At 53.3% G+C, this 21,357-nt stretch overlaps 1 protein-coding gene across 2 annotated transcripts in view; it reads right to left on the bottom strand.

Moving 5' to 3' along the window:
• VIPR2 (vasoactive intestinal peptide receptor 2) overlaps positions 1–18,268 on the bottom strand; it is a 29,491-nt gene extending 11,223 nt beyond the window's left edge. For both annotated transcript variants that reach the window (XM_033098596.1, XM_033098597.1), the window contains exons 1-5: positions 18,102–18,268; positions 16,319–16,418; positions 7,148–7,255; positions 6,760–6,857; positions 132–229 (exon numbers count right to left, since the gene is read on the bottom strand). In XM_033098596.1, the coding sequence (XP_032954487.1) occupies positions 132–229; positions 6,760–6,857; positions 7,148–7,255; positions 16,319–16,418; positions 18,102–18,164 (467 nt within the window). In that variant the 5' untranslated portion in view covers positions 18,165–18,268. The remainder of the gene's footprint in view (positions 1–131; positions 230–6,759; positions 6,858–7,147; positions 7,256–16,318; positions 16,419–18,101) is intronic.
• Between the last annotated feature and the right edge of the window lie 3,089 nt (positions 18,269–21,357).

Raw genomic sequence — 21,357 nt, 5'->3', positions numbered from 1 at the left:
GAGCTGGGTTTGCTTAGCACTCAGAGAGAACTCAGGTAGTAGTCTCCTCTCCACCTCTGATGGATTAGGCGGCTAAGTCGGTAATTTCCCCATCTTGTATTCTTGCAGAATTGCTCATTTCTGCTGCTTACCTGAAGAGGCAAAGAATGACGCTTCCTGTTGTAAGGGAGATCAGCGAGACACTGTAGCCCAGGGTGTAAACAGCCTTTACCAGAATATAAAACATGATCTACAAAGAAAGGAAAACACATCTGTGAGCCAGCATGAGACAAAGGGACAGGTCCCAGATCCAAGGACGCCACTGTTCCCTTCACAAAGGGCTCCTGGCTGCTGATGGCCTAGAAAACATGAGGCAGCATCGTTTCAGAGTTCCACCTCCATCCTGAACCAAAAAATTACTCTCCTCTTTAAACACCCAGCCTTTTCCTTACAGTTCATTGTGAATGACTTTGGATGGTGTCCGTAAAGCAAGTCTCCCCTGGAGAGATGTGACCTGCTACCCTTCCAGACAGCAAAGGAAGGAGGACGTGCTGGGCCGCATTCCAGGAGAGCTGGAGTCGGGGTCCCAAAGCCACGTGGCAGGATGTGCACACGCACACACTCAGGTCGAGGGGATTCCTAACCCAGACCAGTGGCTGAGTTGAGCCCTTGTCCAACAGGGCCTGGGACCCTGGAGCAGCACCTGCCATGCTTCCAACGCTTCTTTCAACATGAAAATGCTCAGCCAACATGGATATTTTAAATCTCAAGGAAATACAAGAGTTCTGATCACTCCAGGAATCTGAAAATGCCCTGACTCACACCAGAGAAAGAGAGAAAAATGCAGCAGAAGAGAGAAAAAAAGCACACACTTGGGCAGAGAGGCTGAGCAACCCGGCTGGACCCAACCCCTCTGTTCTTCCCTGAGGACACGCAGCCAACAGGAACGAGCAGATTCCAATTAGGACGAAAGGACGTTTTGTACTGGAAAACAGTGTTCCCGAACAAGAGATGTGTGTATGTGTCAGCGTGTGTATGTATGTCAGTGAATGTGTGTGTGTGTGAGTGTGTGTGACTGTGTGCGTGTGTAAGTGAGTATATGTGTGTGTGTATGTATGAGTGTGGTTCTCGCCTCCTTTCCATCAGCTCTGGAAGTGACTGGGTCCCAGCCCAGTGAAGATGGCCAGGGCTATGGGAGACCAAAGTGGAAAGGAAGGGCAAACGGGCACCGGAGGTGATATCCCTCCAGGTGGCACAGGTCAGGTGTGTGGGAAGTTCACCAGGCTTTTCTGCTTCAGGATGGCAGTGCTCTGTGGCTGTGTGTCAAGAAAAAGGTAGACAACACCTTAGGGTTCTGAAAATGTCCTCAGAAGCTCTAATTTTAGGTTTGTGTCATTTTCTGTTTTCTTCTCTGATTAAGGGTTCATAAATAGCAGCGGCTTTGCATCGTTTCCTCTTGTGATAAAAGTTCAGGTTGAACAGCTGGAAAATGAAGTATCTGAAACCTATCAAAAGCCTAGAAAATAACATACGGACAATACTCACCTGTAAAGAAACGCCAGTCGGCTGTAGCCCCACCTGCCTGAGGAGGAGAGTGTCGTGTCTGGGCGCCGTGGGGTCCCAGAAAGAGGCCATCCCCTCCCTGCTTTGCACTTTGGGCTGCTGCTGACCTCCACGCCAGCATGGAGCAGGCTTCCGCCTGCAGTGCTTTCCAAGCAGTGTCCCGAGGGTGACCACATGCTCGGATGTGCCCAGCTGAGGCCCGCTGAGGGATTCCTAACAGCCCAGCCCCCCTTCTCCCTGTGAGTCCAGGTCTGCCTGCAGCCCGGTCCCCACCTGGAGGCTCCAACTGCAGCCCGGAGTCCTGCCCGAAGAGCCACAGGCACGCCTTGTCCCAGCCTGTGTCTCACAGGAAATGCAGGTCTTGCTGTCACCCTGGCAGGCCCTGGGCCTCCCTCCTTCCCGAGCATGCCAGGTCCCTTCCTCGATGAGTTTGTCTTCGGATTTCCTTTCATCCAGTGGCACTGTCACCCACATGTGTGCTCCTGTGCCCCTTCTTCCTGACCGTGCTGACCTCTAATTCTTGTGCCTTTGTCATGGGAGCAGCTGCCTGGGCCTCGGCCATCCTGGGTGGAATTTTCTAAACCACCCCCCCTCCCGCCACTGGCTTCTCCTGGGCAGGTGCCGCGTGTCTTTGTTACAGTTTCAGGTAAGATCTGATGAACCTTCTGATCCTGGTGTGCAGGGCTCTGGTCACACGGCCAGCCGACACTGCTGCGTCCGTCACTGCACTAGTCTTACCCTGCAGGCCTCACTGTCCCTGCTCCCAGTGTCACCTCATTGTCCCATGACCCTAGAGAACAGCACTTACAGCCCTGGAAGCCATGACAGGAGCTTCCTCTGGCCACCCGTCACTGCCCAAGGAGCTTGCTCCGAAGCTGAGTCAGACCAGCAGCCACGACAGAACGGGGTGGGTACCCAGCCCTGCTGTGTCTGCTGGGCACACACGTCTGCTCCCAGGAGGCACCCTCTGCCATCCCCACCCAACTCAGCAGCAGCGTGTCCCTCCCTACTGGACCTGTGGGGACCCGGAGAGGCCAGAGCGTGCCCAACACACAAGCACCATGAGGACCGTGGGCGGTACAATGGGGGTGACATGAGTGGTCAGCGGGCAAGAGTCACCGCAGTAGTCTGAGGCTGAGAGGAGAGAGCACGCGTATTTTAGGAATATGGCATAATGTGGAAGAAATGTGTCCACTTGATGCATGGGAAGTCTGGAATGCCAAACAGCCCTCGGGGCTAAATTTAGCTGAAGTGTCCTGCATGTGAGAACTGTGTGAGCTCGCACACGACCCAGGCAACGCGGCACACTGCCCGCCGTCCACCCTGCACAGGTGCCCGCGTGTGGCTGGGGCTGCTGTCTTCGGCGAGGCAGGTGGCAACTGTGAGGGCACTCGCTGTGGTTGAGCCCGGGCACCGGTGCAGCTCTGGTCTGCAGACTCACCCGGAGGCTCCTGACACTCAGCACGGGGTACACCCTGGGGCCCACAGAGACTCATTCTGGTTGCTGAACGTGTAGTGGTTTCTATGTTGCCAGCTCGCAGCATCCCCAGGAGACCAGACAGGGAACCAAGGCAAGGAGTTCGCCCTGAGGGCACAGCCGACCTGGAGCCTCAAGATGGCCTTTGATGGGGATCCACTGACACCCTGTGGCCGAGCTGCCCGGTCTCGGGCAGGGTGGGTTGGAGAGGCTGGGGGCAACGACGACACCAGCGGAAGGACTGGTACCGGCGCAGGCTGAGGGCACAATGCCAGGACAACCTCCTCAGTGCAGGACGCCATCAACTCCCATGACAAGGGAGGGTCTCGCGGTCAGCAAGTGACCTGCTTTTCCCCGTGGCATTCAGCAGGCTGGGCTGTAGAACAGAGGAGACAGGAGCTGGGCGGGTGGGTCTTAAATCTTCTTACTGGGATTAAACCCTTTCTCCAATGGCTACAAGATAGAAGACCTATGAAAATGCTCCTTGCACAAGGCACATGTCTGGGGGGTGGCTGTGGTGACATGTACAAGGTGGGGACGTGCTGGCTTAGGCTTTCTGTGCACAGAAGACAGGCCCGACCACCTGACGGGGCCTCAGGACCCCTCGTCCCAAACGAGGGGCACCCATGCCTGCCTCGTCCTCTGGGGCGTCAAATCCCTTCCCCTGCAGACGCCCCTTCCTGACTTTTTTATCTTATGATGCCCTCACCATGTGTAGGCAACTCTGTGGCTTTTGTGGAAGCTATTTTGTTTTTCCTTGAGTTTAATTAATTTTGAAATCAAAGATTGCACACACAGCACCCAGGGCAGAACCTGGCTGTGTGGGAGCAGAAATCCAATGAAAGTCATGAACCTGGGAAGAAAGGAGCAGCTGATGAGACGAGGAGGACATCAGAAGCGTGAGCTCACTGAGGCGCAGGACATCGCTGCCGCCCCCCGGCCACCGCTGCAGGAGACCCTGGTCCTCGGGCACAGCCAGGCCTGGTGGGTTTCATCCTCAAAGCGATCCCTTAAACAACCAAATATTCAAAGTATTCGAGCACGGAAACTGCAATCAGGAAGAAATATTATTCATCTTGGTTTTATGCCATCATTCTCTTCGCTCTCAAACATTAAAATATTTTGACTTTCTAATCCGTTAGCAGGGACAATGCCTTCATGAAATCTGCAGAATCTCTGAAATGTTTAATTAAGAAAAAAAAATAGCTCTTCGAACTGGATGGAAAAGGATCAGAATTTAGACACTTTGTGTTTCACACAGACAGGATTTAGTTATAGGCCTTTCCACAAACCAAGTGAACCCAGAAGTTTTCCCAGCAGCTTTCCTGGGCAAGCCTCCCACACTGTGACCCAGCAGACCGAGGAGACGGGGTGGTGGGCTCACTTCTGAAGGTGCCCATGGCCCCCACGTGAGACATCCTGTGCAGCCACAAAGGGTTCTTAGTACCCCAAGGACAGAGTCAGAACTCCGTGGAGTGGACGAATGAGGACCAGGGCCCTGAAACAGGTTCTGAGTAGAGGCTGGTGGTGAGCTCTTGGGACACTGCTTTACACCCCACACGTCTGTCCTGAAGCCTCAGAGGTGCCAGACAGTAGAACAGAGAGGTGGGGATAGGACAGAGCCCCACCCCACACACAAGGCCACCTGCAGGCAGGTGAGATATGACAGGGTCAGCCGCAGCCACTGCTGGAGCCCTGGTCACCGTAGGGGTCGGCAGTGGGAGGGGGCAGTCCCCGTCCCCAGTCAGAATTCAGGGTCCTTAGAGCAGGGTCTGGGAACTCTTCTTTCTACAGAAATAGTCCTGAAACTGGGCTACATTCTATATAATTTGTAGTCTTATTCTCAGAAAGTCAACAGGACGGTCTCCTGGTTTGGACATATCGAGTAGCTAAACAGCAGTTTGGGACGAGCCCTCATCTGGAATCGCTCATATCTCCCCATGAAATGTGTTCTCAGTTTGGGTTTGATGCCCATAGGCCACAGACTGGGATCTGTACTGGGTCATCAGCCATCACATGCAGCATTGTCATTTGTCCCCAACTTTCCAGGTGGGGCCACGGGAGCTGAGGAAAGCGAATGGGTTGCCAGAGCCACAGGGTCCCTCTCCGTCATGTTTCCTGCCTGCAGCAGACTCACATGGGACTCACATCGTGCTGTGGGGTCAGCTGTGCCTACAAGGCCTCAGCGGCACTGTGACAACGGACGCAAACCATGGGGGATGGCACCCCAAATCCATGGGGGACTGCAGCCCAGAACAAACCACGGGGGATCGCACCCCAGAACAAACCACAGGGGATAGCACCCAGAACAAACCATGGGGATCGCACCCCAGAACAAACCACGGGGGATCACACCCCAGAATAAACCATGGGGGATTGCACCCCAGAACCATGGGGGATCGCACCCCAGAACAAACCACAGGGGATCGCACCCCAGAACAAACCATGTGTGTGATCGCACAACAGAACAAATCATGGGGTTCGCACCCCAGAACAAACCACGGAGGATCGTACCCCAAAATGAGTGGGATCAAAGGCTATGATGACAGAAGGACCACAGAGTAGGACGTGGGGCCTGGAAGGGAGGACCGGCAGCGGTGAGGTCGGGCGTTTCAGGGCATTGGGTCCTGTAGTGAAGTCCTGGGTTGGGTACCTCTTGTACTTATGCCTGGCCAGGTGGTGGCCACTCCCTGTGTCTTTGGGACAAGCGGGGTGGCGTCCAGCAGCACGAATCCACATAGGCTCCAAAGTGGCCCTTCCACTGGTCAAAGAGAATGCAGGCGCCACCAACGTCTTCACTTGTAACAAGTGGCTGAACACACAGGGGAATGTGAGATACCCTTGACACAGAAAAGCTGTCTTTCGCAATCATGACCCCAGAGGGAGAGCAGAGTTCCCTCACTTTCATCACCAAGGCTCAGAAAGAAACTCCCTTTCATAGAAGTCTAGCCTGGAGCAATTGTCACGGTGTGACGTCACATAGCAGCAGAGCGGTGGCTTCACCGTCCACACCAGGTTGTGGGGTAAATGAACGGGGCCCAACGGGAGGACAGGTATCAGGTTTGCTGCTCATGAAGCAGAATGAGCCACAAAGTATGACGGTGCAGAGGCTGGGGAGGTGTGCAGACAGGCCCTAGCAGAGGCCGCTGAGCTGAACCGACGTGTTACTTTAACCTTCCTGGCGGAGGGGCTCACTGAGCTCACAGCTCATGGCTCTTTACACGCCCGGGTGCAGAGCACCACCTGAGGGGATGCCGGCCATGGGGAGCCCCAGCACCGCCTGAGACAAATCACCAGCTGCCAGCCTGCACCCCGCACCACCAGTGGGACACGCTCATCCTCTAAGTTTGCAAAGATGCTTTAGTGTCAGCTCAATCAGCTGCTGCTGGCTCAGGGCGAAGACGACAGCTGCGCAGCTTCTCGAAAGCCCACATCGCAGCAATGTGTTAAACAGGAGGGAGAAGCCCCCATGGCTGAAAGGGCTCAGAAAGACTCATTTCAGGCAGGCACAGCCTTCCTGTTACTGACGGCAGGTGGAGAGAAGCAGCCTTTCCAAATCACAGACCATCGGACAATCCCAAATGCCACCAGCAGGAGGGACACAGGGACTTTGCTTGATTTGGCCAATAAGCAGCGTGGCCACCCAGAGGTGTAATCCCTGTGGGGCCGTGTGGGCGACCGGAAAATGGACCAGGAGCGCCTGCCCCCGCCAGCCCCCGCCTGCCCCCGCCAGCCCTCACCTTGCCCTCATCCTCAGGGTCATCGTAGCCGCATGCGTCTATGAAATCTGGAAACATCTCCGACCACCCATCACTTGTACAGTTTTTGCTTATGTTTCCTGGAAGGTAAAGATCGGATGTTAGGTCACTGCCTGCCCCCTCTCTGTGGTTGGTGGGGAGCCCCAGACTGTGCCATGACACTCCACTCAAAGCACTTCAGCATTTCTGGTCTCACGTCATTACCCTGTAACACCTGCCCAAGACAAAATGAACTCTCTGTGGCAGAGTAATGCCATCCAGGTGCCCAGCTGTGCCTTCTCTCCTCGTCCTCCTGCTCTCTAAACCCACTCAGCCCAGGAGGCCCCACGGCAGCCGAGCCCTCCATGTGCGAACCCACGGAGGATAGTACCTGGTTTGCTGTGAAGGTTGCCGAACACCGCTGGGCAGGGCACAGTGACGGTCTCCCCCACGTCTGCGGGACGCCAGCACGTGATGTTGTCCCAGACACCCCTGCAGGCTGGAAGGGAGACAGAACGAAGGCGGGAAGGACGGCCAGTCCACGGCAAGGACAGCGGTGTCACCACTGGGGCTCCCCAGCTGGCAGGATCGGATCTGTCTACGAGCTTTGCACATAGAAAGCCCATTCCGTAAATAATTATCTCACAGATTATTTTTCTGTTCATAAACTTGCTCCAACAATAGTTGGGAATACACTTAGCTATGTGTCCATTTAACCAGCTTTGAGAAATAACCAGATCCGTGGCAGAAGGTATTTGAGTAATGCAACATGTCCTGTAATCGAGTTGCCACCTTTGTCCTGCTGACGTGACAGAAGGGGCCCCTTTGGGTATCTGTCTACATTTTGGGGCTCAGGGTCCCTTGCACGAACCTTTCTGGCATGAAGGCGTCCGGCCAGGTAACAGCTGGCAGTGTCCCTCCCTCCACTTTCAGAGCAAATATCACCCTACCTTCCTCCACCCAGAAGCTTCACTTTAAAGCCACAAGCAGGAACGCTTCTTCCCGGGCAGGCAGCTGCGCTCGTGAGCTCTGTGGCCACCGCGGCCATCACCGAGTCCCCAGCATGCAAACTGCAGGGCCGACAGGGCCCTGCCTCTGAACTGCACCTGATGACTGGTGTTTCACCTCTGCCCAGCTGACCAAGGCCAGAATCCTGAAGACAGCCAGGAGGAACGTCCCCACAAGAGGACTTCCATTGCTTGGCTGTTATAAAAACACGCAACATTGCAAGGAATCTCACCAAACAACCTTCCTGTGCAGAGGCTGTTGGAGGGACAATCACACCGCCAGGCCCAGCCTGGGGCTGGGGACCTGCCTTTTGGGCCTCCATGGCATCCTATGCACAAGCTTACGTGCTACATACACAGAAGTCCCGTGATTTCTCTTTTATAAACTTTTATTTATTTTTGTTTTTCCAGGACTGATCAGCTCCAAGTCAAGTAGGTGTTTCAGTCTAGTTGTGGAGGGCGCAGCTCACAGTGGCCCATGTGGGGATGGAACAGACAACTCAAGTGTTAAGAGCACCGCGCGCTAACCAACTGGGCTAACCGGCTGCCCCTCCACGACTTCTCTATACAAAACCAGGAAGTTGTTTGTCTTGACGTCTCCCTTGCCTTCCCACTTAGCAACGTCACCCATGCTTTTTCATGCAGCACGCCATCACTTTTAGTGGCTACCTAACATCCCACAGTGTGGATATAACACCTTTAAATCCCCTACTTGTAAACCCCCAGCCTCCAGTGTATCTGTGACACAAACGAACAGTGATGAAATCATTGTTTGACTGGAAATCTAGTGATTAAGTATCTAACCGTGCCCCCTAAGTGGCGGGACTTTTTTCCTGTCCTTTCGCAAGGAACCGTAGTTTTTGTGCAGACGATGAGGGAAGAATCAAGGTCAGGCCGGGTCATCGCAGACACCCCAGCAAGGGGCGGGGCCCATGGGTGCCACCAGCCCGCAGGCTCCCTGATGACTGGAGAGAAGGGAGACTTCACCCTCCAGAGGCTGCAGGCCACTTTTTAACCCAGTGAGCAGAAGCACAATGGAACAGTAAGGGCCACAAGGGGCCAGCAGCACTGCGTGGGGTGGGTGCGATAGCACGGATCCTTCCCAAGGGGTGACATCCAGGGGGAAGGGGGCACGCGGCCCAGAAGGGAAGCAGACCCATTTCTAGGGCGGGTCACGCGGCCACCTGCCTGCTGAAAGCGTCCTGATTCTACGCAGGGTCATGACGTGTGCGGCTGCTGGAATGGTCCACGGAACGCATCCTGTACATGCTGTAAACGCAGGCACGTCACACCTCCCTTCCAACATTTTGATTATATAAATGTTCAAGCACACCGAAAGAAAGCGTCTTTTCTGCTGGAAAACGGCTCACGAAGATGGTAACGGGAAGCCACAATCCTTGACTGAAGCACCACACGTGGCCCCAGGAGAGCAGAGTGCTGTGGAAGGAAGCCTACACCCTGAGCAGGAGAGGTGGCCCCAGGGTCCCCCAGCAGGGACACCTGCCTGGCCCAGGCCTGGTGAGCTGGCCACTGAGGTCCCACGCAGAGGACACAGAAAACAGAGTCAGGCTGGTGGCACCTCAGAGGCCCTGGAAACACCTCCCAAGTGGTAACTCTGTCACTCAGGTTTATTCCTTGAGGACAAGGCCTCTGCTTTTCCCTCTGCATTCTCGTAGAAAAGAGACCAGATAAAAACTGACACGGCAGCAAAGCAAAGGGGACGTTCTCGGCACACTTCCTGCCAGCACAGGCCTGCACGGTTCAGTGTATTCTGAGCCTCTCCTGCTACAAGGAACCGGAGGAGCCCCGGGCACAGGCCTGGCTGTGCGGCCGTCAGGGGGCTGTGCTGAGCAAGATTTGTACCAGTCCTTGGAGCTCGAAAATTCTCATTTAACAGTCTTTAAAAAAATGAATTCTCTTCATGTAGGCCAGCAAAGCCGTCAGCCGGTTTCCTGCTCCCGTCTACTTCTTGCCTATTATCAACTTAAAGGGCTAAGACCCCAGTGGGATGACTCACCAACTGAGTTGGGAAGTCCTTTTTTAAAATTGCTTTCTCCTTCTCTGTGAACCTGGCCATTTGTTGAAATCTGAATCCCAGCCAAGCCGATCCCTGGCCACCGGCCTCAGAGCCAGTCTGGGGGACATGCTTCGGGCCGAATTATTGAGGAGGGTTCCGTCTTTGCCACACACAAGCCTGTCTTCCAGGGCCCCGGCCAGGAAGCATCTGTGACCGTGACCACTGGGCTTCCCTCACGTTAGATGTCCCAGGCTGGTGGCACCCAGGCTTCCAAAGGCTGCAGACCTGGTCCAAGGCAGCCCCCAGCCTCTGAGCACCTGGTGTCCAGGAGGTCAGCATGTCCTGAGCAGCCATCCCACTGCGGGACCCTGTAAAATTTGTCCTACGTCCTACGGCCAAAGTCGGGCTGCTCGTGATCTCTGCCCTGGGGAGCCCTCAGAGAGCAGCTGCACTTATGCCTGGTGGCACGTTCCCCTCAGTGCCTTGCTTTGACTTCCTGCTCAGAGACCACCCCTCAAAGTACTGCGGTCGCTGGACACTTGGGCCATCGTTTCCCAGCAGCCAGAGCTGACCACACAGCACAGGAAGCACCCCAGGGTCTGTTTCCTGAGCTCAGGGTGCACAGGTGTGACACGTGAAGTCACTTGAGCGGCTGCCAAGAGGGTGGCATCCACAGAGAGCGAGAGCCCCCTGTTCCAGGAGCTGTGTGCCAGGATTCTCTGTGTTGGCCCAGATGGTAAACAGGCTTCACAGTCAAGTGACGAAACCTCCCAGGAGCTGAGGTGACGAGAGCAGTCCCACGCAGGGCAGACACCATCACTGCCAACCCTGCACCCCCCGCCCCTGCGCGTCCTTGGGGGCGTTTCCTCTCTGGATAGTTTTACTGTAAGGGCCACTCCAAGTCCCGTGGGGCCCCAGTCACTCTGACACTGGCAGTGATGATCAAATTTCAGTAAACGATGGGTTCCTTCTTTCTGTTGTTCTAAGGATGCAATTTCATCTTTTGTCCTTAAAACATTTGCCAGTGAGACAAGGAAAGCAACATGCGTGCATTCGCTCCATCCGGCACTGCCAGATGCATTTTTAGCTGGACCGCCGTCAGGACTGGGGACGACAGTGGCTCCCGGCAGACGCAGGGTGGAGTGGAGCCCATAAGGGGAAAGACCAGGACCGACAACCTGTCTATAACTACAGGAGAGCTCTGCTGGGGCTGCGCTGCCTGAGACAGCCCGGCCTGCCGTGGGCTGACGGGACGGCGGGGATGGGTAACAGGACAGGCTCAGCCCTGGGGACAGGAAGGAGACAACACGTGGTCCGTCCAGGAAGCTGCACTCTCTTCAGGATTTCATGTGGAGCCCGGTTCATTTTCCAGCAGCAAGTGCTCACTGTGGCTGGGGCGCCATGGCTCAGGGGGCGGGGCAGAGGGCCTTGGCTGACACCCTTCCTCCAGCAAGCACAGCAGGCTACCTGCAGCCACAAAGGCATAGCCTGGGGACTGTGTGCAGACGGCTCACCCAACAAGCTGCACAGGCCTGGGCTGGGCCCAGGACACCGGGACATGTGGCACCGGCATCTCACACAGGACGATGCCGGGCCCCACAGCAGAGCTGGTGTTTCAGACAAGTCTAGGACACCCCAATACTCTTGTCTAATCAGGGTCTCTGCCAGCCTCACTCTGCTGGAGAGAGGAACAAGCTGCAGCCAAGGTACCATTTGCTGCAATGTTGCCACTGGATGGCGCTTTGAAATTGGGTCATTTCAGGATTTTGAATCCTGAGGTAGCAAGTTTTTATTGTGTGGGTGAAGGTCCAGGCAGATTCCATGAGTGGGGAACATATTCTGGGACTTGAACTAACATTAAACAGACTCAAAGCTCGGAACCAGCCAAAGCTGTTAACCAAACAAAAGCATTTTTCAAAGAAACACAGAGGTCCAGTTTGAACCTCTGTATTTGAAAAATATGCTGAGTGAACCCCGAACATCAAAACATCCCCCAAACTGAGCTGGATGAACCCAGTGCCCATGGGCTTCCAGCTGGCACTGCTGCCCGGGACTGATGCAGACACAGCAGAAGTAGAAGCAGCGTTTTCGTGCCCGTCCGCCTCCCACAGCTGCAGGACAGGTGCCCCCGGGACCCAACAGACGCCCCCGGGACCCAAGTGCGTCTCAGTTCGGGAGTGTGTTCATAAGTATGCAGAATGCTTATGCCTTTCTCCCACCAAGATGGTTGCTGTCCTTGCCTTTTATAAACAGCCTCTGTTTCCTAATAATCCTTTAAAAATTCTCAAAACCTTCCCTCCCATGTCTGTGACCAGTCGGGACACTGTTGGTGCCACAGGAACCCCAGGAGGGCAGAGCTGAGCACCACATTGCAGGAGGCCGGACTGGGAGGCTGACAGGCTGGGCCTCAGCACGGAGTCCTGCCATGTTTTTCCAGGATAATCTTCCATAGATTTATGGTCAGGACTTGGGGGGCTTCCCAGATTGTCCCAGGGCATCCGTCTACCAGTGTTATGATGGGAGTGACAGATCCTCTCACACAGCACAGTGGCCTGTGACCCTGTTTGAGAGCCCAGAGCAGCCACCCTCTGCAGGACGAGGGGGAGCTGTGACCAGTGCCCTGCACGTCCGTGTCCTGGGTCACAGCTCCAGTGTCCTCTGCAGCCCCAGCCCCTCCCTGGGAGCCTATACCCACACCCCAGGCAGTGCCCTACCCTCACCCTGCCTCTCACGTGTCCCTCCTCTCCCCTCCAGCGTCAAAGCTGCAGGTTTGCCCTTGGTCCCTCCTCCTCCTGCCTCCAGGACCACCTGCCCCAAATGCTCCCAGCCCCTGCAGGCTCTGTGACAGCCCTTTCCTGCCGCCTGTACAAGCACAGCTGTCCCCACCTCAGGCGCCTTTGGGAGAAAGAGGGTTCCCACCTTCTTTCTCTATTTGGAAGAGCAGTGCCCCGTCCTGTCCACTGTCCTGCGGGGGCTGCTCTGTCGTCACCTCCCTGCAGTGTGGCCCCACCCGCCTGCTGAGGTGACTGTCAGGGCCACTCTGGGGACAGCGCTGCACTGCGGCTGTGGCCTCAGAGGCCTCACACACATACTGGCAGGAGTCAGTCAGTCTCAGCAACGATCAATAGCAGATCACAAAGCTCCTAATGCCTCCTGCGCTTTTCTTTCTCACAAAGTGAATCCTTTGAAGGATTTAGAATTGAAATAGTTTGGGGTTTTTTTGGCCTGGATTTAAGTTAGTGTTTTGTTTGTTTGTTTGTTTTAGATTCAACATGTAATTAAAAGAGTTCCTTGTCAGACGTACAAACTACCTTACGAGAATTGAAAACTAGTCTTTTCTTGCATCTGGTGCTCTTACACCAATTTCCTAATCCTACACAATTTAAAAGTAGCTACAACAGACCCTCACTTCTAATATCATGAAGCGAGTGAAAACGTGACATATGGATTCACTCGTCCTGTCCCGTGAGGGTGCTGCACGCAGCTCGCAGAGATGGCCTGATGGCGTGTAGTGTCTTCATTCTGGAAACTCGGTGCTATTTCTACCCCTGGCATCTGAGCCACACACATTGCAAAGAGTAAAAAGGAAACAGGGGTTCAGAGCACAAGTTGCCGAAGCCCCTGCTACATGGCCGCTGTTCCCTGAGGGCAGCTGGCCTGTCAGCTCGCTCCTCCTGCAAAAGGGGGAGTCAGCTGCCAGTGTGTTTGCTGCGGGGCGAGAGCAACTTACATGACGAGAGCCTTCGCTGTAAGAACACGTGCGAGGACTGGTCCTGCCACTGGCAGGAAATGCAGTGACACCTTCCCCAGCCCTCTGGACAGGGCCGGTGTCCTAGGACCTTTCTCTGGGCCCCTCATGTTCCTTCTGCTCAAGCGGATGAACGTGGTGACCAGCATGTGGCTCTGTCCTCACTCACTGCCCTTGGGCTCGTCTGCTGTGGGTCACACACAGCTCACCTCTGAGGTACAACCGAGATAGAAGCGGCCTGCCACAGAACCCTCGGAGTGCTGAGGACGTGCTGACTGCCCGTGAGCCTCAGGTGTCCACCAATAGCGGGGCCGGCGGAGCGCACCACGCCAGATTTGCTGAGTCCCACACAGCTTTTCACTTTAAGTACCAGTTGCAAACTTTGAAGAAACTGGCATACTTTATGTAAAGTTTGCATTTCTGATATCCTCTGAAAATAGAAAGCTGGGCAATTTGGCGCCTGCATTTCCTCACAGTAACAAGCAAAGGTTGTAAGGGGCAGCTGCCTCTACTAGTGTCCAAGTCCCTACTGCCAACCATCTTCCCTCCATCTCCACCGCTGGCCATCCTCCCTCCATCCCCACTACCAGCCACCCCCACAGCTGCCACCCCCACAGCTGGCCACCCCCGCCAATCCCCACTGCTGGCATTCTGCCCTCAACTCCCACTGTGACCAACAAGTCACACTCCTGAATGGCTGGCCAGGGACCAGGACTCAAACCTGTGCCTCTGGACAGAGTGAAGCTAAAAGAACATTGTTTTGAGTTCTTTAATGCCACATTCCACCTACACAAACCAACCAGAAACAAAGAATCTTTTACACAAAAAACCTGACTGTGGGTCAAAACATCCCATTTCCTAATGGCAGACAACTAACGGCCCTAAAGCAGTCCTGTGTCTCCTCACACAGCAGCGTCGCCGACACAACTTCCCGGTGGCCCTTCCCTGTACCTGGAGCCCTGTCAGCCCCTGACAGCTGCGAGGAGGTTTCATCTGAGGGTAACTCATGGGCACATCCCACTGTTTCCACTGCTGAGCACCCACAGTGTGAGCGGAAAGATTCTCCTCCCTCCCTTTGTTGGGGCTGTGTGTGTGTCCAGAGCCTCGCCGAGGGCCTGGGGCACGTGTCCTGAAGTGTTTAGCTGGGGAGGTGACAGCAGAGCCTCCAAGGGGTCTTTGAGTGTGAAGATGCACTCACGTCGGGGTCTGTTCAGTGCTGCCCTGGGACGATGAGTGCCCGCGAGGGGCGCCATTTGTGGGCAGCCTCAGAACCCATCAGCACCTCAATTGTCCAACAATGGGATGAGGGTGGATATCCCGGCCCCAGACAGGGTCGAAGGTCACCGGAGGATGCAGCCCACCCCGCTACATGCCAGAGGCCACAAGGATGGAGCTGCTGGCACGTGCTGACAGGACCTGGGCTCAGTGGCCACCAGCTAGATGTCTGTCTCCTCTCAGTGTTTACTTTTCCTAAATCTCTCAATTTTCACTGAAGGGAACGGACCCCCGTGGCCATGAGAATTGTTTTGTCCTGAGGCCCTGGTTGGCAGGACCCACGCCTCATCTCTCCCTGTGGCACTCGCCTTTGCACAGGACAGACACTCGGTCCCTGTCTGCTGTGGGACTGGGCCACTTTACTTGCTTTTCTCTGGACACAGTTCAAGCAGACCATTTGGAAGACATGGCCATCAGGACAGAATCACAGTCGTTAAGGCTGGAAGGGACTCTGGAGCCAGAGGCCTCATCGTCAGGGGAGGAAGTGGACAGGAAGGCCACAGGATGCCTTTTTGGTTCCAGTTCAGAGCAGCACTGGCCCCCTGGGAGAACCCGAAGCCTGTGTGGTCCAAATGGTGATGTGCTCGCTTTCTGAGACTTAGTATATAAAGGAAAATCTAAAATTTTTCATCAGTACTGTATATTCATTACAGGTAGAAACGATAATGGTTCAGATACATTTGGATAAAGAAAATATATTGTTAAAACTAATCTCACATTTCTCTGTACTTATTTCAATGTGGCTCCTAGAAAATTCAAAATGACCTGTGTGGCTCTCATTCAGTTTCTACTGGGCAGTGCTGGGCTCTGGTGGGAGGTCCTCCACACGGCACCAGGCTGTTTGAACACATAGTCTTACTTTGATTTTAATTTATTTCTTGACAAGGATAAAATCAAGACACAGAACAGAGAAAAGGAAAGCTGAAGGACAGGTTTTTGCTACTGTTTATAATCTGGGCGTTAGCCCAGAATCTTCTGAGTAGATAACATGTGAATGTGCCTAGGTTGAGGGCATATTGTCCCAGAATTTCTTCTTTGGCCTGAAGAAAATAAAATCTGCAAGTTCACTATTTTCACAAGAGGTATGTCTTCAGGAGAACAAAACTCTCATTTTCCTATTTCATTTCTAAGTGCACTGTTCTCAACTGGACCAAAAGTATCTGTGATGTAATTAAGGATTTAAAATGCAAGAAATCAGATAAATACTCTAGAAAATGGAGTTGCTTTCGCAAAGCATAACAACGCCCATGAAATTATTTTAGCAACTGTTGCTATTGTCTCAACCATGGAAACTTGATATTGTTAGGGATTAAGATTTCTTTTAAAACGTTTATGGGAAGGACCTTCCCCTCCATAGGAGTTTTAGCACAAGTTTAATCAAAAAACAGTGGACATAAAATTTTTTTTGGAAGATGCAGGTGACCTTAAAACACAAATTACAGCGTGAGGTGTGCACTGTTTGTTTGTCAGGTTCTCCATCTCGGGGCAGTTTTACTCCCCAAGCCCTCACCTTACCTTTGTGAGCTTCTTCCTGAGCACTCAGAAGCTCTGCACACTTTGTTTCCTCCTCTTGTATTTCCAGATGGAATCGACATTCTGGGTGAATGCTGCTCACCTGGTCAAGGTTTAAAAAAAATAGAACTAACTAAAAATTCCATTATAAGATGAAAGTCAAGCAAGAGTTCTACAAAAAGAAACGCAGTTTTAAACTGCTTGCAAACTGACACTCATTCAAAAGCAATCAAAGTCCTATTTCTGGCACGGTTATTTACAAAAAGCTTCACTGTTTATTTTGCAAAGGAATTATAAAACAAATTTGAAATCTAACAGAATATTTTCTTCTACGCAGGAAAACAAGCTCACAAGCACAGTGCACGGAACGTTATTAGTACACTAATTTTGGCGGCTGCAGAACACGGTCACCGAATCATCTTTCCGCACCGGAGCCCTGTGCTCCACAGCCCTCGATGGAATTAATGTAAATACACGTTTACTCATAAGACTGTCCTCAGACCGTCCGTGATGACCCTCACTCACTACATGCAGACCCCAGTGTGCTTCACTTAAGCGTGGCCTCTGCATTCCCGGGAAAGAGCCCCAATAGGACAACTTTATCGTCAGAGGCTGCAGGTCACATTGGAAACAGCTTTGGAATTTGGAGTGCAGGAACTTGTCAAAAAGATTAGAGGGGCAAGTAGGAAGAAGAGTGGGAGAGTCACATCACTCTGTCTTCCACTAACGCAGATCTGTCATGGGAGCTGAAGATGTGACACAGAGCGTGATTAGTGTTGTCTATTACTGTGTGCAGAAGACCAAACCACATGTTTCCATCTTAAACAATAAGATTCTGACCTCTGTTTTTACTAAGGTCCAATGTTTTCTCTTTTTTTGCCCCCGCTCCCCCCACACACAAGTACCCACACTGTAGGCTGGAGCTGCAGTCCCGCCTGTGTCCGATCCAAATTTTACTTTTGCTAAAGAAAACCATACTATTGGGCATGGTATGGCCACCTACGTTTAATTATCCTACAGAAATAGGTCAGTTATAATTCTAACCAGGAATAAAATGTCCTAGAGAATTAAGAAGAGAAGCTTAACGCTGGATACTTTTGCCACATTTACTCTCATTTTTAAAAAGACCCAAGGCTTGTTGTTTGGTAGGGATTTGCTAGGTTCGGCCCTCCTAAAAGGCAGAGTTCTCAGCAATTACAACTTTCCCTAAATAGCTCCATCCCACCTTCACAACAACCTTAGGAAGGGACGGGAATGAGGAGCAGAGCTCCCTGGCTGCCACAGGCCCCCACACCACCTCCAAGGGGCAGAGGATGCAAGAAGACGGCTCACAAACCTTCAAAAGAGGTCTGCAAACAAAAGGGCGGTTTCTGGAGAAGTGATCTGCTAATTAACAGACTTCTGCTCAGTGTACCATTTCCTCCGGTGCTCTTAAACACTGATTTAAAAAAATCAAAGCAGAGTATTTCCAACAGGAAACTTTCTTTGGCCACATCGCGTCTCCCTCTGACACGAAAACAAAACCCACAGTAGGTACCAGGAGGTGGAGAGAGAAGTAAAGACACAGCCGACTCCAATTCCCCCTGAAATGGGCGCCCGCGCAGGTGGCGGCAGCCCTATCCCCCCGAGAAGGGTCTCGCCGGCCACGCGCCTGGGGAAGAGCGTCGGGGAGACAGTGGATCCCGTTTCCAGCAAGTTGGGGTGAGTGGGGGTGGGGGGCAAACGCATCTCCCCAGCCCGAGCGGAGCTCAGTTCCTGGTGGCGTTGGGGCGCGGGGCGCACTCACCGGGCCGAGCAGCCAACCGCAGCAGGTCAGCAGTGCGGGCGGCAGCAGCGCGGGCGCCCTCATCCCGGCTCCGCGGCACCGACATGGGGCGCGCAGCTCGCGGCTCCCGGAACCGCACGCCAGGCTCCCGGGCCGAGCGCAGCGCGCGGGGTCCCCGCCCGCGGGTCTGTCCACGCGACGCCCGCTGCCCCGCCCCGCGGCCCCTCCTCCTCGCGGACCCGCGCCCCCCCCCGCCCCGCCCCGCTTCTCTCTGCCCCGCGGACGCCCCTCTGCCCAGCCCGCCCCGCGCTCCCCCTCCACCCCCGCGCTCCCCCCACCACACCCCGCCTGTCTGCCGACCCTCCTCCAGCCGGTGCTCCGGCCCCTGCCCGCCCGGCGCCCTGCAGCGGCCGGAGGACCAGGTGGGCGATGCTCACACGTGGGCCATGCTCACAGGTGGGCCGAGCGCGCGCAGGGCCCGCCCTGCCCCTGGCGGAGAAGTCAGCGGGACAGCGGCGGCGTGACCCTGAGCGACAGGACCGCGGGCTCTGGCACCTACTTGTGCCTTCCTGGTGAACAACGTGAGGACGCCCGAGAAAGCGGCAGGAAACCCAGTTAGGCTGGGTGGTGGCCAGTGGCGTTGAAAATAGGGGCAACTGCGAACAGGGAAGGTGGCGCGCGTCTGGCGGGGGCGGACTGAGCGGGCGGCGGGGCTGCCGGCGTGGAGCCGGGACGGTCGTGCTGTCCCCCCGACTCGCAGCCGTCGCAGAGCTGGCTGCGGCCGCGGCCGGGCGGCCTCTTCACTTCCCTAAGGGTCACTGCAGCCTAAGAGCCGCTTGTTCCCCGGCAAGTGGAAACGGACCAGAAATGAAAAACAGGTAATTTTTGTTGTGGTGTTAACTTTTTATTTGAAAATAATTTCAAGCTTACACAAAAGTTAGAGTAAGAAGAGTACAAAGAACACCTTTTACCTTTACTTAGCGTCAGCTTTTAAAGTTTCCCTCACTGCTTTATCATTTGTGTTATCTGTGGCCACCTTTACCCCCACCCCCATTATCTATCAACGTCTTTCTATCGTCCGTCTACCTGTCAGTCATTCTATCATGTATCGTCTGTTATCTGTCTATCTTCTATCAGCTATCTATCTATCTATCTCATCTATCAGCTATCATGTTTTATTGTCTATCATCTATTGTCTATCTATCATCTACTTATCGTCCATCATGTATCTATTTTCTGTCATCCATCACCTATCTATCTGTGTGGCTCACAAAGCCCTACTTACTGGCTGGGCAGGTCTGCTTTTCTGAGTTCCTCAGGCATTTAAAACACTACATGCCATTTGTGAGGTTTTTGAAAGAAAATCTGGGAAAGAACTGAAGCAGTGGGACATTCGGGCTCCCTAGTTTGAAAGTGGCCTGGGAGGGGCAGAAAAGGGTGAGACTGGGGGGCGAGCTTGCACCCTGGTGCTCGCCTGTGGGAGTTGTGTCACCTGGACATGAGCAGGAACTGCACCATTAGGGATCATTTATGTCCAGGGGCGAGAAGAACACAGTACAGGATTGCAGAGCGTGGGTTGCGAAGCCAGCAAGTTAGAGGGAGTGCTGCACAGTCCACACAGGTCCCACAGACCCCAGACCCAACAGTGAGTGGAGCATATTGGAAGGCATCATTCAGGTAAGGCCACTGCGCTCTCCATTCTGCAAAAGGGACAGGAGACCTGGGGTAGAGCTTCTGAGCATAAACGTGTCAGCTTCAGAGTTTTCTGGTGACTGGACGTCATTCAGCTAGAGTTGGTGACAGCCAATATTGTGCACGAAAATGCACACAGTTCCAATCTGTGTCTTTACATTTTCATTCTATTTGTCTATACTTTGCTAAAGTTTCTAAATAATTACTTTATAAACAAAAATAAGAGTTAATGTTAAAGATTTTAATGGAACAGTGTATACCTATCGAAATACATAGTCTGTGGTTTAACTTTTTCCTGTAGTTTCTACTTATATTTTGGTTCAATAAATATTTATACATTTGTTAATACATCTACCGAGCCAAGGACTAGGAGAGACCTCTTCCTGCAGAGTATTTTAGGAAGAGACACAGAGGCACACACACTTTTCATTGACAAGATGGATAATTTTATGCCCCATTTCTGCACCAAGATTTTCCTAAGACTTTGGGACATCTCATTTCCAGCAGACACGTTCTCTTCAGCTTCACACTGTGGAAAGGACCAGGGCTTGAATGCTTTCCCTGGGAGGGGGTCAAAGGATAGTGCATAAAAACATCAGAAGGCAACACTCATCTTCCAAATATGTATGTACTCCATTAGTGACAAGTTTATCATTTAAAATGCCAGACAGAAAATTTCCTCCACAAATCGATGTGTGGGAGAAAACGATGCAAGCTTTTCAGGTGAGAAGGCCGGGCGACTGGTGCATTTCCCAGAATCACCTCTGTCCACCTCTCCTCTCCAGCTCATGGTGATCCTGCCAGGTGCCAGGCGAGACTGTTGTGTGCCAGGAATACATGTTTCCACATTCAGCTAAATGGTGCACATGGCTGTATTTGGAAAACACCTTTTCCTTCTTTCCTTTTTAAAATTGAGGTAGAAGTTCCAAGCAACAAAGGGCACAATGCACAAGTGTTCAGCAGACGAGTTTCACGTGTGTACACACGCGTGTACACACATGTGGAGCCAGGTGGAGCACATCTCCAGAGCCCAGACGCTCCATGGTCCCCTCCCCATCATTCCCCACTGCCCATTCCAGCTGTGTCAAAGCTACAACTAGGCACTGGTCTGACCGACCGTCCAGCATGGGTGATGGCTGGAGTTGGTGCCACTCATGTTGACATTTAGTCACGTGTTGATCTGTGTGTCTGTCTGATTGTTTTGTCTCACTTCTCACTGACTTGTAAACTCATCACGTATGGGCTGTGACCCACATTTCTGTCATCCCCTGGGGTGCTGGGGTACAGCCTTCAATATGGCTGCTTGTTAATTTGCAACATTCCACCAGTCCCCAGCCTGTCTTCAGATGCTCGTAATAGAAAACCAAATGTCCAACTGATTATCCACCAATTAACAAGTATTTAGTTAGCACCCAGTATGTGCAAAGCGCTATGCCTGATGTTTGAGAGAAAACGTCACAGAGAACCAGAGGCTTGTTTCAGACCTCACAGCTCACAGGCTGCAGGGGAAGAGAAAGCCAATAATTGCAGGAAAAACCATGCTGTCATCACTGCATTGTTCTAGTAAACTCAACTAGCCAATTAT

Source organism: Rhinolophus ferrumequinum, chromosome 26 (genome assembly GCF_004115265.2).
Source record: "Rhinolophus ferrumequinum isolate MPI-CBG mRhiFer1 chromosome 26, mRhiFer1_v1.p, whole genome shotgun sequence".
Classification (NCBI taxonomy): Eukaryota; Metazoa; Chordata; class Mammalia; order Chiroptera; family Rhinolophidae; genus Rhinolophus; species Rhinolophus ferrumequinum.
The sequence above is the reverse complement of the archived record's forward strand: the minus strand, read 5'-3'. Positions and strand labels throughout refer to the sequence as shown.